The sequence below is a fragment of the Marasmius oreades genome, chromosome 9, assembly GCF_018924745.1.
Source record: "Marasmius oreades isolate 03SP1 chromosome 9, whole genome shotgun sequence".
In the NCBI taxonomy this organism is placed as follows: Eukaryota; Fungi; Basidiomycota; class Agaricomycetes; order Agaricales; family Marasmiaceae; genus Marasmius; species Marasmius oreades.
Window position 1 is genome coordinate 275,100 of NC_057331.1, and position 13,842 is coordinate 288,941.

Here is a 13,842-nt window from a genome sequence, read left to right on the forward strand (position 1 = left end):
AGGACCAAGATGACAGGTCGGGGCATCTCATTGGCCGACTTGGTTACTGTAAAGACTGTTGTGGTCTTTCCTATTGCCACCCTATCGGTAAGCGTCTCCCTTCATTGCCTTTCATAGGGAGTCGGAAGGTTCACATTACTGGGTTGTAGCTCATGTTTCTTGCATATGGTCCGTCACCTTTGACTCGTTTCTCACAGGGAGCAACAAATTTACACAACCTCAGGCTTTTACGTCCTCCTATTCATTTTGTATATCCGTATTCTGGTGAAAAGGAGGAAATGCAATAGCTCTGCCAATCTACCAAGGCTCTTCCTTTGGACGGCTATATTGCTGTTCATCGTCGGTACACTAATGGTCATTTTCACTACGTTTTCCATTGTTCGGCAGACAATTGTCTTCTTTGATTCAGCTAAAACGGGCGACTTGGAAAGGGTATTCGAATTTGGAACAGATGACCTATACAACACGACAGTAGATAGGTATGTGGATAGCTTCACTACCAGTACTTGTATTGAGGCCTGTAATCCACCCACTGCCCATGGTGACTAGCACCCTGAGACCTGGTTTTCTTCTCATCTCAGCGAAGTGAGCCCGCTATTCATTGACTCAAAGTAAAGAACTGATACAATACTTTAAACTAGCATCCTAGCAGATATTCTTCTGGTGCGAGTCTCAGGTTTTTCCTATACATCCTCCTTTTATATAACATACATAACTTATGGACCTACCCTAGATTCACCGGTGTTACCTAGTCTGGGGCTCGTCCAAACCCCTCCTCATAATTCTCGGGTTCCTTGCAGCCGCTACAAACAGTACGCCCTCATACTTCTACTGCTTTGCAATTGCCGGGGGCTAATACATCAAATGAAGCACTTGGCCTTATCACTGTCATTATGTTACTAAGTTCCTCGGGCTCTCGCAAAATTTATGAAATGGCAGCAGATATAAAGCTCGGATACAACGGAGCTGCTGCTGGTGTGAATCTGCTCATCACCCTTCTCACAGGTTTGCAATTCATTCAATCAAAAACCTTTCCCATCAACTGAGTGTTTCCTTCCTCCGAATAGCTGCACGGATATGGTGGACTACTCGTGAAGCAAGAACTCTCATGGGCGGTCATATCACAAGGTTTTATCGAAGGATCGTTACCATCATGTGTGTTCCTTGTTGAGCTCATGTTCTTCCACACTGACTTCCCTTTATATTGTCATAGCCTGGAATCAGGAATCACTTATCCACTATTCCTTGCTGCAAATGTCGCTTTATTCTCAAACCAAGAAACAATAGTCCTTGTAGTTGATTTACAACCAACAGCAGTTTTGATTGCTGTTCGTGGTTCAAGCTTTTTCTAATTCATGGTTGTGTGGACTGACTAGTTTTGGTTGTTTTTGCAGGGTATCGCTCCAGCATTGAGCATTGTTCAAGCACATTATGGTAAAAAATCTGCTGGAGACTGGGAGAGCATGGCTGCGGGGGCTCGTATATCAGATATTCAGTTCCCGGACTTGTCTCGAGTTTCTCAGGCTGAAGGGGACCATGTTTATGGTCAAGTTGAAGTCAGCGAGAGGAATAGGAATACTGAGTCATCATCGTCGTCTGTGGTGTGACTGCAGGTAGACCGTTAGGAATACTGTGGTAATCGTCTCACAAACTGAGTTGCTGCTGCTGTTGCATGCATTTTGCTCAAAGATCTTAATGTCGCGAGATCTGTCTCAAGATATCTTAAGATAATCTCAATGATCTCAATAATAGTGGCCTTTCCAATGTTTTATTAGCTCAAAAAATTACATGCTATTATCTCAAATAAACCTCTTTCATTATCTCAAAAAATCTCAAATAAAATCATGGCTCAAATTGAAGAGAAAATCTCAATAATCTCAAACATATTTAAATCTCAATCTCAATCTCACTATATCAAATGTGATTATGAGTATAAGTCAATCTCTAAGTCAAACAGTTTGTTAATTTGTATACTAGGCTTAGGTCTTATGGGGGCCTGGTGCTAACTATTTTGATTGTGTTAATTCATGGTTAGTGTTGTGTGCGAGCCTATCTTTCCTATGGTGCGGCCTCTTTATATTGTTTGAGCGTAGATAGTTTGATTTTTTGAGTGGTAAGTCCCGAACACGGCCTCAAGCGGCGCCCCTTGACAACCAACACGGAAACGAAGAGTTTTATCTTCCTCATTATCGATATCAGAGTCGCTAGTTCGCCAGGCGCCGTTCCGTTTTCTTTAAACTTGACTCTGACCATGCTCATAACATCTTCATACTTTCTTTTTAGAAACCTTCAAGTTCTCGATTTATGATTCGAGTCTGAAGTAACCTCCGCAGTTAAATACGGCAAGAACTTATACGAAGATAAAGGAATGGAGGAGTTACAGAGAAAGGAAACCAGGAGAACGCACGACCTCTCCGCCCATACAGACGGACATATAAATGAATAAGGATGAGTGCGGAGTGTGGGAAGGCTTGGGGCTGCTCTGCTCCCCAATCGGACGGTCTAAGTACGAGTGGACCATGGAGTACCTACAGTGACCACATCAGCCGCCCTAAGCAAATACGCATGTACCTGACCCTGATATCCCTAAGCAGATACGGGATCTCTGACAGGAGACAATTTCTCCCCAAAAAATCTCTCCCCAAACTTTTTCAGTCGTCTCCGCGCCTTGAACCGTTGGTAACGCAAGTACTCGAGAAGGACTACCGCCACAAGAAACACTCCAGTTATGGTGCCTACGATAGTTGCGCCATGTCCACGAAAGCATGTGGAGTCCTCCTTGCAACTGCGTTTGGATTCTTGAGGTCCCGTCGGGGAGGGAAGAGGTATCATCGGAGGAGAGCTGACTATGGTAGACTCAGGCGATGATGATGAGAAGGTGTTCGACCGTGTTCGAGAAACATCTGAATCAGTTGGTTGTGGCGTTGGGGAGGCGGTTTTGTTGGTATCAGATATTGTTGGGGAAGGAGTCACACTAGTAGGGAGGTGATCGGTCAGCGCTCCAGATGTCTCCAGGATGAGTCAGTAACGCACCTGGGTAAGGACATCCTCGTATCTTGCGGCGTAATGGTGGTAGTAGTACCGGTACCCCTATCGCGTGTCGAAGTCGAGTCCGGTTTAGAGGTCTGACTGATTTCAGAGCTGATATCATGAGACTGTCATGTAAAGGCTGCAAAGTCACTGAACCAATCTCACCTGCTAGGCTCAGTTGATACCGGTAATATCACGATTTTTGTCGTTTGAATAACGCTCCGAGTCGTCCTGGACGGGGATACAGTCGCTTTGGACGAGGATACAGTCGTCTTGGAAGTACTGCTGTTATCGGAAGTGTACAGTCATCATTAGACGCAGGATCCGACTTCGACGGAGGAGACTCACGTCCGCGTCGTAATCTGAGGAGGATTTTTATTGATTGGTGCCACGTTACCCACTGACGATACCTGCTTTCCGTTGGGTATCAATCGTGCCAAAGTTGGCTGGCTTCCCACTGTTCTAAATTAGAAACCAGTTAAGTGAGGAAAACCATGGTGGGATTTGCAGGCTAAACGTACTTTGTTTCCTGCACTGCTAGCAACAGGAACTGTCTAAATTCCGGAATGGGTCAGTTGTTGGAGGTTACCATCAAAGATATATTCTACTCACCCCGCACTCGGAAACACCACTTGCGCTGTCCCCCTCTTCGCCTCTCCAGCCAATACAGCAACCAGATCTCCAAGCTTCCCGGTGTCGGAATTCAAGCTCGACGAGACCAGTCCGAATGCGCTAGGATCAGATGTTGAATCTCGAGTCCACGTTACTAAAGAAGAAGCTCCAGCTGTGACAGTGGGCTCAATATCAACTTGAAGGCCATGGGAGAAAGGAAGTACAGCGAGATATGATATCAGCCTGCACGGGGACATTTAGTAAGTCTGGGACTCAAGGGAGAAAGAAAGACAGATATCATCTATGGACAATGACTTACAGGGTGAAGTAAAACTGCCGATTGACCATGAAGGTTAAGGTTAAAGAGTGGATCAGAGCTGGCGCGCTAGGGCATAACATGACCAACTTGTCAAAAGGAGGACAGTAAAAAAAGGAGCGAGGAAATGAAGTGTAGTTGTACCAGCACGTCGAAGAAAACCAAGGAGGAAATGTGAATGTTCCCATAATCCAAACACGTCGGGTTTGCGGGGATGTTTTTGTTGCCAATGATGGTCCGTAAGCACCTAAAACTTGTGTCTTCGTCTCCAACATATCTAACATGATCATCAAGGCTGGACCATGATGATCGACAGCCTACGAAAAAGATAACATCAGCTTCCACAAGTTACAACTCAGATGCATCAGAAAAAGATGCTGATTTGAACAGTCTAGGCCTATGTGCCAAGACTGATCTCTGTCCTTGTAGTGCCCTTTCGGCCTGGATGCAGTGGATCGATCTTCAAGTTCAACTGCAATACAACGTTGATACAACGCACAGCATTTGATCAGTAATGGATGAAGAGACATGGTGTATGTGGGCCAGCGAAGGCCCGCTGGCAGGTACGAGTCCGAGGTCGTGACGGATGTAAGTGCAGATTAGACGGCCGCTCTGCAAAGACCGAGAAGGAAATTTACCTTGAAGCGAAAGATCAGAAAAAAAAACGTGTTGGAGAGAGTGACTGAGAACGCGATAAACCGTTACCGGATCAGGCGTTATCTTATCTGTTGGATAAAAAGGGAAAGAATTTCGCACAGTTAAGCGGACCAAAAGACAACTTGGACTCGAGCTCTCACGAAAGGTCTGATCTTCGAGGGGCGCCGCTCACCCAGGAGTAGTAACTCAGCCTCTAAACTCACCGCAGTTTAGCCGTGGGCAGCGCCGCCTGCTGTCCTTCAGTTCGAGAATCATCGAGCATGGTGGTATGTTTGTTGGACGATCCGTCACGTTAACTTTGCTTGAAAACAATGATTGCCGGCTTGTCCGGCTTTTCTCGGCATTGGGTACAAAGCCACGGGCGCTTGCGACTTACACAGAACGGTATACGACTTTGGAAAATATATTCATTCCCATCGCGTAGAGTAGTTCTATTCCGCTGCCCAGCTCCACCGCTCATCCTTAAGCACTCGAAAAATACGGTTCCAAGTAGTCCATATATTCCCAAAGGTATAAAGATATCGAGCAAGTTTTAAAGACAAAAGAAACTACGTGAAGTGTCCAATGATTCTCCGCACACCCTAACCCTCACCACCCGATCGTTTCCTTACCCCCTACTCTCTCTCTCTCCTGCAAGCGCGCATCAACCGTTCAGAACCCCCACCGCTTAAGCCCTCCAATCAGCCAATTTATAAAAGATTGCATCGTTTTTCCAGGTTTCGGTTTCGACGGTTGCGTAGGAGTAGATGGAGGTACTGTGTTTGTAGCTGCCCGAGTCGAAGTTGGTGTTGCGGGGGCAGTGGGAGTAGAAACAGGGGACGAAGAAGGTGGGGAGGATGGCGAGGCTCCAGAGCTAGCCGTGGTGCTGGTGCTGGTGGAAGCGCCGGTGGCGGAGTTTGACGGAGAGGAAGAAGCGGAGGATGGTGGCGTGGCGGTAAGGCCCAAGTACGAAAGTGCAGAATCCGGGAGAGGTTTTCGAACCGTTCCCGAGATATCTGAGGTAGGAAAGAACACGTAAGGAACGAAATGAAAATGAAAGGAGAAAGGCAAAGTAGAAATTTCATACATTCGTCAAACGTAGGGAACTCGACTTCCGCTTCCGCGTATGGGTGTGTTTTGTTCAGTGCGACTGCGACGGGGACCATGTACTGGATTAGATTTCATCAATACGGGCACACAAGGCGGAGGAGAGACTTTTAAAAACATACCTTGAAAGCATCCTTCATGCTCGGATAATACTCCATCGCCTTACCCATCGTAAACTCGTCGATCTCATGTTGCAAATAGATCGTTCCTTGCTAAACAACCGCCACAAACAGAGTGTTAGTTTATATGGCAAAGCGCCTTTACACAAATTCGCCAAACACACCTTACTGAATTCACCGCCTTTAGCCTGCCCGATAAACGTTTTATAATTCGTATCGACCTGGGCTCCACCTTTCCAATCGTCCGAGTCGTATTGCCAAAGGACGGTGCTGAGACCGAGAGCGTTGACGATAGCTCGGATACGATCATCGGTGTCTCCGTAAGGGGGACGCCAACAAGTGACGGTGACACCAGCGACGGATTTGATTGCTTGGACGGCTGAGAAGGTCAGGGGGTCAGTAATCGATTGGGAATTACGATGGAGAGATTGAATGGCACATACTGTAGTAAATTTCGGCGAAGGCTTGCTCGGAACTGAGAGATGTCACTGGAGTAGAAAAGGGGTTAGTAAACAATTCTCGGGGGGCCAGTGGGCACACTGACTTGAGCTATGTGACCACGAATCTATATAATTGATCGAGTCAGAAAAGAAAGGGCAATAAATTCGAAATTTGAGGAGATGGTACGTACGTGCACATATTTCATGGCCTAAAGAGAGACAGAGAAAGTGGTTTCAGATTAAATATTCCACCGGCGGACTTGGGAGAAGGAGGACCGTACCATCATAAAGCGCTCTCTGGGCTTGCAGTGGCCAGTTGATGACGTTTGATCCAATAAAGAACATCGCTGTTAATGGGGGTCAGACAGTGACAATCAAGAAAGGGAAAGAAGATCGAGTGCTAACAAATCGACCACTATAAGACGACACACTGTCGTCGGTCATTGCCCATCAACCAAAGGCGAAGGTTCACATGCAAGGAGGATAGGAAGATGGCGACAAGCAAGAAAAGAAAGGTAAAAATCGGTGACATACTAGCTTTCTGATTTTTCTGAACCATATAATCATAAAACGCATTATGAGAGCAATTGGGGCCGTCATCGAATCCGTACCCGACGGATAGTGGCTTTTCAAACGAGGGGATGGATAGGAGATTAGAACCGACCAACTTTGAGTAAACGACGTGAGTTTAAGCGACATACCTCGGGAATCCTCGCAACGTCAGGAGCAATGCCAGCCAACTTTGGGGTAACACAACCGGTAGCGGTCCACCAACAATCAGGATCCTTCGAATTGTCGTATTGGACATTCGAAAAGTCGCCGTTGACGCCCTTTAAAGAGACAGTCAGAGAAAGTTTGGGTCAAATACGTAGTAACATACCTTGGGTGGAGTATTGGGAATCTTACCCTTGATTTCATTCCACTTATTCTGAGCTGCGGTATCTCCAGCAACTATGTTGGCGACTCCCCAGGTAGTAGGGAATTGAGGATAGTTGTCAGATGGTGGGTACCAGTACGGTGCACATTCTTGGGTTGGGTCTAAGGGCGCACGAATGTTCCGTCAGTCTGGAGACGAAGTAAGCTTCAGGGACACGTACCGGTGATCTTTGCAAACTCGACGACGTTGCTCCGATCGGGTTCTGCTCTCTTGACGGCGAGAGAGAGAACGTGGGTTGTGAGGGAAGAGAGAACGACGAGGTTAAGGCGGTTGGTGAGCATAGTTTGAAAGATGCCCAGTTCAAAGGAGTGACACGATCTTTAAGCAACGGAATAGAAGTAGGGGAAAAAATGAAATTACAGGTGGAATAAACACTGGTATTTATGACCCTTTGAATGAGAAACAGGGGGAAGGAGATAAACGCCCACGCAACAGGCTTAACAAGCTTGGGTCAGATCATGCTGCCATGGTTTTGACTGGCGTGCGGAATGAGTCCGTTTTAATTTGAATGATGGGCATCGAGCATCAATGCAGTCTACGCAGAGCAAAATGAAGAGCAAAGGTGATAGAGATAGCGAAAGTACTCCCCGGTGTACTTGACTGGATTAGAAGAACGGTAGCGCACACGTAAACCCGCCATGAGTAGAGGAAACAAAACGAAGTTAGTTGTGGTTTGTTACTTCGGCACCCTGGACTCAGGAACGGATAGGCAACGGCACCTCCTATCCTTAATCCTGCCCCTCACGGAGTCTACGCCTTGCGATCTCAGATCTCAGGTTTTATGCGGTTCAACCGCTCTGTCCGAGCTGACCTCTCAAGCGCAGTTGGATCACCAGAACCTACTGTCGCACAAGTACAGTAAGTCGATTTTTCGTTTGTATTCAGATCTTCGCGATCCTATCCGTCGCATAGCTTAACATTTTTAATTTGATGGTTTCAGCTGTCGATACGTTGCTATGACGGTGTTCGTAATAGGGGTGTAGGACACTCCTCGCAGCAAAGGCAGAACAACAGAACCGGAAAGGGAAAAAATACTTTTTTGTAGTTTTTTCATACGAAACTTTGAGGTCAAAGGCTTCCAGTATGAGTATGGTCTTTATTCCTCCTTCCGAAAATCGAGGTATTTACCAGCCGCCAGGATTCACGGTGTTAACCTCGAATTAATAACCTCGGTTACCTATGGATGTTGCAGCTTGAATGTCGCCTGAGTTCGGTGATGAATCAACATCAGACGTTTCAGAAATTAAGCGAGGTACTTGCGCTAATGATAGGTTTTAAATCCACGGTATGGATGTTTCATCGTCGAAGCGCCGAGGGGGATAATTATCGGCTGAAATCGCCCTCATGGACAATCCCAGGTCTAAGGTCCACGGAGTAGAAGAAAACGTTAGACAACCTTACTCCTCATGCTTTCAGGAGCAATTCAGGAGTCAGGAGATTCCGTGGATCATCGATACCTTGGAAACTTCGTGTTGAACGTTGAACAGTACGGAGCATTTATTGCCTCCTTTCTCCTCCCCGGGGCAGTGTGAAGCCAAGCTCGTTGTTCCATGGTGAGTAGAGAGAGGGCGAAATCGGGATCTTTCGTCAGTCGTGAAAACGATGCTGGTAATTCAAAGTCACTCACCTGAGGAGTAGTGAGCCTGTACTTCAACGTTCAGATAATGTACAGCGGATCCATCATAGGAAACGTTAACCATAAGTCCAGCTCTCTCAACGACTGTTAAAGATCCAGCCTGTTTGGAGAAGAGTCGTAGGTGGTCAGGATGCACACGGTTCAGGTGGTTGAAAAATGTTTCGGTCAACGTTCGGTGCCCATTATTGCGTTATTCAAGAGGTAATTACGCTTTCGAGTTCGCCTCCAAATACGATGATCGTGTATTGTGAGCTCTTCGTTGGAAGGAGACCTAAGAAGTCTATTATATCCGAATCGTCCACTGGGATATCCTGTAGGGTGATTATGTTCAGGTGGCGCCCCGAATTCGATGCGAATTTACGCATAACCGCACATGGTTAGAAGATACAGATATCCTCGTGAGGTTCATGAGTGAGGATTGTGAGGGATTGTAGTTCAGGAACTACCACGGCTGCGAAAAAAGTCGTGGAGCAAAACATAACTCGGTTTTTTACGATAGTTTGTTGCGACGTCGATAGAGAGAGAAAGTAGTCGCTGACATCTGACGGGACGGAGTTCGTACATAGATCATGCATGAATACGGGATGTCAAGGAAGTTGTCGGGCGGGGTACTCGGTAGGTTGACTCGTGTTCCAGCTTCCAGGCTTCACGGATGAGGTCGGAGATTGGGGCGCCCCGCTCATCTTCGAGAATGATATTTCGGAATCGATACATCGGGATCATAGAGTCTCCATTTAATCACCTATTCTGAAACTGTTTGCTTCCTATCTTAGCCTGGCGAGCGTCTGGAACTGGTGTGTTCTCTTGAAATCTTTTGAGAGGAGCACTGCGCGCTGGTACTATGTGTGGAGGAGTGGATTGAACTTCAGGCTTTCCATGACTCTAGTTGGAGGGTATCATCGGAAGGTGTTGACTATGAGAGGAAAGAGTGTTACTTCCCTCCCTCAGTTGAACGAGTGAGGAGTTGTCGTAGGTCAAGGAAGAAGCAAACCTTACGAAAACCTGGCACGTGGTCACACTCACGTGGTCTTGGTTGCCTTTTCGTCGGCCCTTCGGACCATCCAGTTCAGGGCCACATCCAATGATCCAACAACGTTTCCTCTTCCCTCTCGAACAAACGCCGCCTGTGCAGAATTATTCAACGACAATTTATGAGGAATTCAACAGCAGACATTGTCGACCTCTCATGATGCCACCACGCTCAGCCTTTTTCATCTTCCGATTTGTGCATTCTCTAGATGCTGTTCATTGTTCCATGAACTTGAAGGTTTGCCTGACTCTGATGTCTGGTGCCTGGTGTATTGCAACATCTACGTAGTGGGGTGGGGTTCGTTATTAATGAACCTCTAATTATGGACTCGCAAATACGGAGTAGCGATCGATATTATAGTCAAATTATGGTGACAGGGTGAAGGTTCCGAACTATTGAGATGAGAATAATTACCAAGTGACATACAGCTGTCCAACCTCGAACCGACGGCCATCACAAAGTGGACCGGATGGGTCAGGAACCAGGTTAAACATCGCCTTCAATGCTTCATCAAATGTCGGACCCCATTGTCGTCAATACGCCCGTGGGAGAAGCCACACGGCAACATCCGACAAGCCTCGGATCAGTGGGAAATCCAAGAGGTAAAATCTTGATTGCCGCAGATCAACGGCATTCGAACTTTGTTGACCCACGGATGTAGTTTGAATCTTATGTTATCCCATTCCCACCCAACCCGTTTATAACTTTGTTATAACTTACAACTCGCGGGGTAAGGGCTTCCCTTGCTGTACAGTGCACAACGTCAGAAGAGTTTGGTCAGTCCAAGTCTTGTTTCTTTTTGTTTCTTTCTCGCCATTCCTCAAGGGTAGTTCAAGAATCGGTGTTTGCTACCAATGATTAACATTAATGACTAGTCCTCGTTGCGTTCAAAGGTAGCTAGCGGTGCTAGAATGTCGACGACGATCATTGGTCTCTCGACTTATTTCAGCATCCCGAGTCCGTCCTCATGGCACCAATAATGATTCTTCTCGCATTAAGTTTTTCGTTAAACAGTTACCCATCAGTGAAGTTTCCGGCACTTACGTTGAATTCAAGATTTAAGAAGTTGAGTCAGGCTGTTCTCCCCTGACGTGATGAGATGTGGAAGGCGGAGCACATCGCTGCCTCAATGATTAAGCGGATTAAGGTGCCTCATCTCAACAGCTGTATGGAAAATAAAATTGAAAGGTTTTATCTTTATAACTTCGTGTGAGGAACAGGATTCTAACACCGCCTACTGGTCCATTGTTGCTTCATGGCCATCCTTCAAGTTTCCCATGTTCTTCCCGTAATATTGCTGATAAATCGGATATCCTTAGTTGAGGTTTTCGTTTTATTTTTTGAGCTGTTTTGAACCTGGAGTCATCCTCGTATCATAGTCTCGGGCCACATATACCGTATTTAGATCTATAACCCCATTGTCGCTCATAACCCGTACAGTTCCGCACTCCATTGTCACCTCAAATAGATACAACTGCTTACAATGTTATACACAGATAAAACGGGGCTTTGTCGTGGGCACAATAAGATTATGTCAATTCAATCCCAAAATACGAGGTCCACCTCAATAACCATAACGGCTTCACCGCGGTGGCCCCGAATCATTTGAACTAGGTTCCATCGAGCCTTTCAATCCTTTGCGAGGTTTGGGTGATACACTCCGACACATTTATGTAGTGTAGTTGGGATAGACGCTCTCCGACCCCGGTCACTGTGCGACCCTCTTTTCCTCACTAGTTCAGAAGGATCAAGGAGCACAAAGAGGCCGAAATATTTGAGGTTGGACTCGCAGAAGATGGTATCACAGAAACGTTTATTGTTTACACTATATGTGTTCGGGTATAGATTTGAATAAGAATGTTCAAGCTTCAACTTTACTTTCTGATACTCGTATCTTGTGGAATGCCGCCGCTGTGGGCACCTGCGGAGTATAAATACAGGTAGAGACATCAAACCCTCATCCTGAAACCACTGCCACTCACCTGCAACCAGCACCTGCAGTCTCAAGGAATTACTCTGCATCCTTCACTGAAACCGTCCAAATTTCAACTCCCTCATCATCATGCTCTGTGTCGCCGTTACTACAACTCGATCTACTACACGCATTGCGACTTGCGTTCACCACAAATCATCGAGACAATCATCAGGGCCGCCGCAGTCAAAAGCGTCGTGCGACCGAGGGCCTCAGTGCTGTCACTGTGGATGGCGTGGTGCTCATGCCCCAACTTGCCCATTCAAGGCGTGAATCGGAAACAGGGATGTCACTCAGGTATGTCGCCACCCAACTTTCTGAGTTATTGGACCGTACCTGATTTAACTGGCACGTTAGACAACGGCTCTCACGAAAACGCATGTTGACTAGTTACAAACTTCGAGATTCCAAGTGATGTATATACAGCCTGTACCGTAATCCTTGATATTCCCGCTGGTCGAAACGCCTCCGATCATAGTCTCTCATCCTATCCCCACGCAGCCTGAACGCCACTCCTTGAGGTCTAGTAATTCCACCGTGGTGATCATGTACATTCGGCGCGTCAGTATCCAGCGTCACCCGAACCTTCGTAGTCACCGTCTTGACTGGGACTCCAAGGAAACCCCTTCCCGCTAATCTTCTGGACTGCCTGGGTGTTTTGCCTACATTGGAGAACCATCATACGGAGACATCTGCATTCCGTTACCTCATTTGAAACGCTCAGGACTAGAAGAGAGAGCACGAACCAGCCCGGTCGGGACATTTCTCCTTAGCTCATCCCAAGAATTCCAGTTCAGAAATATGATAGACAAAACTAATGGTTTCTTCCAATACATTAGCCTACGATGTTTCACGCAGAGGAATTGGCCAAAATCGTCAGAAACCGTTTGGATCCATTACTACGTGGTTGTGTGTTGTACGAACTATAAATTAAATACCTGTATAGCTCGAGCACGAGCACGAGTCGGAGTTTCCGTGGCATGCAAGGCAATGGCCGCCGATGAGTAATGCTGGATGAATCATGGTAGTGCCTACTAAGCCCTGTCGCGCAGGAGAATGGTGACCCGCCGTTATTGGCATTCGAACCCTTCCGCTCCGCTCGTTGAGTTTTTCTTCTTTCTTCGGGGGTGGTGTTAGTCATGGTATTAGCCAAAAAGATAACCTCAAACAAAAAATTAAAGGTGTTAGTTGTTAACCGGGAAAGTAAACCCCATATCGAATCCGGAGATTTTGTCGAGATGTCAAGGAACACAGTGTGGTGTCGCAACAGCCTGGAGAGGAAGAAATCAAGCGTGCGCAACGCGTTCCTGAGGGTGGCTGAGGCTGTCAGGGATACCATGTGGTTATCGCAAGTGGTTTCAACTGGGCCTTGCAACTTTAAAACGTTAACCTCGATGATACGGGGTAATCGATGGAAGGAGGTACTGCAGATCTTGATCCTATCCATGACTAGGTGACATGGATGTTTGAACCCTCGTGAGACAGAAACAAGGAAGTGGTTACTACGTTGACTGCGATTCGTTCCTGCCGTATGCTTTGTCTTTAACCAACTTCTAACAGTGAAGATATCTTTGGTGGTGGAAATGAAGGACGTAACCTATCAAGAGAGCGGCTCAAAATAAGCAATTGATGTTTCGGCTAAACATTGGAAGGAATCAACAGGACCGCTCGTACCTCGCTGCTCGCTGTCAGAACACTCTCAATCACGCACATCGCGGAATCTAACTTGAGACGTCCATCTCTAAACCTTCGCCCGAACCAAGTTTCCGGTCGAGACCCGAGGGTACCTGAATAGAAGAGGAACGGAGTGGTGGGCCGGATTCGGTAAACTGCTTCAGAGCAGACGAAACAGTAAGGTGCAGGCAGTGAGCGTAAGGAGTACTACTAAGCGCACATACTACGAGAAAAAGTATCCAGGTCTAAGCGCCTATAAAGAAGCTTTGTCATATGGCGTATTATTCCCGGCATAACTTGAAGAAATGCAATCCTTACGGGAGGTGAAAGTTG

The 13,842-nt window shown here is 46.7% G+C and overlaps 3 protein-coding genes across 3 annotated transcripts; 1 reads left to right on the forward strand and 2 right to left on the reverse strand.

The window, feature by feature from the left end:
• Nucleotides 1-538: 538 nt before the first annotated feature.
• Nucleotides 539-1,607, forward strand: E1B28_013020 (uncharacterized protein; the record flags this gene model as incomplete). The annotated part of the gene is made up of 7 exons (XM_043158169.1): nt 539-585; nt 642-663; nt 734-812; nt 871-1,005; nt 1,068-1,155; nt 1,214-1,328; nt 1,395-1,607. 7 exons carry the CDS (start codon nt 539-541, stop codon nt 1,605-1,607), a joined length of 699 nt encoding a protein of 232 aa, XP_043003512.1.
• Nucleotides 1,608-2,325: 718 nt separating this feature from the next.
• On the reverse strand, nt 2,326-4,636 carry E1B28_013021 (uncharacterized protein). The gene is made up of 8 exons (XM_043158170.1): nt 4,458-4,636; nt 3,962-4,399; nt 3,643-3,885; nt 3,552-3,584; nt 3,379-3,492; nt 3,196-3,315; nt 3,034-3,141; nt 2,326-2,974 (listed from the first exon to the last, which is right to left on the reverse strand). Exons 2-8 carry the CDS (start codon nt 4,246-4,248, stop codon nt 2,587-2,589), a joined length of 1,293 nt encoding a protein of 430 aa, XP_043003513.1. The 5' UTR covers nt 4,249-4,399; nt 4,458-4,636; the 3' UTR covers nt 2,326-2,586.
• A 457-nt stretch (nt 4,637-5,093) lies between these two features.
• Nucleotides 5,094-7,577, reverse strand: E1B28_013022 (uncharacterized protein). Its single transcript, XM_043158171.1, has 12 exons — nt 7,358-7,577; nt 7,141-7,298; nt 6,962-7,090; nt 6,795-6,885; nt 6,542-6,607; nt 6,452-6,469; nt 6,365-6,385; nt 6,264-6,308; nt 5,985-6,199; nt 5,824-5,913; nt 5,682-5,763; nt 5,094-5,610 (listed from the first exon to the last, which is right to left on the reverse strand). The coding sequence occupies exons 1-12, from the start codon at nt 7,476-7,478 to the stop codon at nt 5,267-5,269; spliced, it is 1,380 nt and encodes a 459-aa protein (XP_043003514.1). The 5' UTR covers nt 7,479-7,577; the 3' UTR covers nt 5,094-5,266.
• Nucleotides 7,578-13,842: the final 6,265 nt, after the last annotated feature.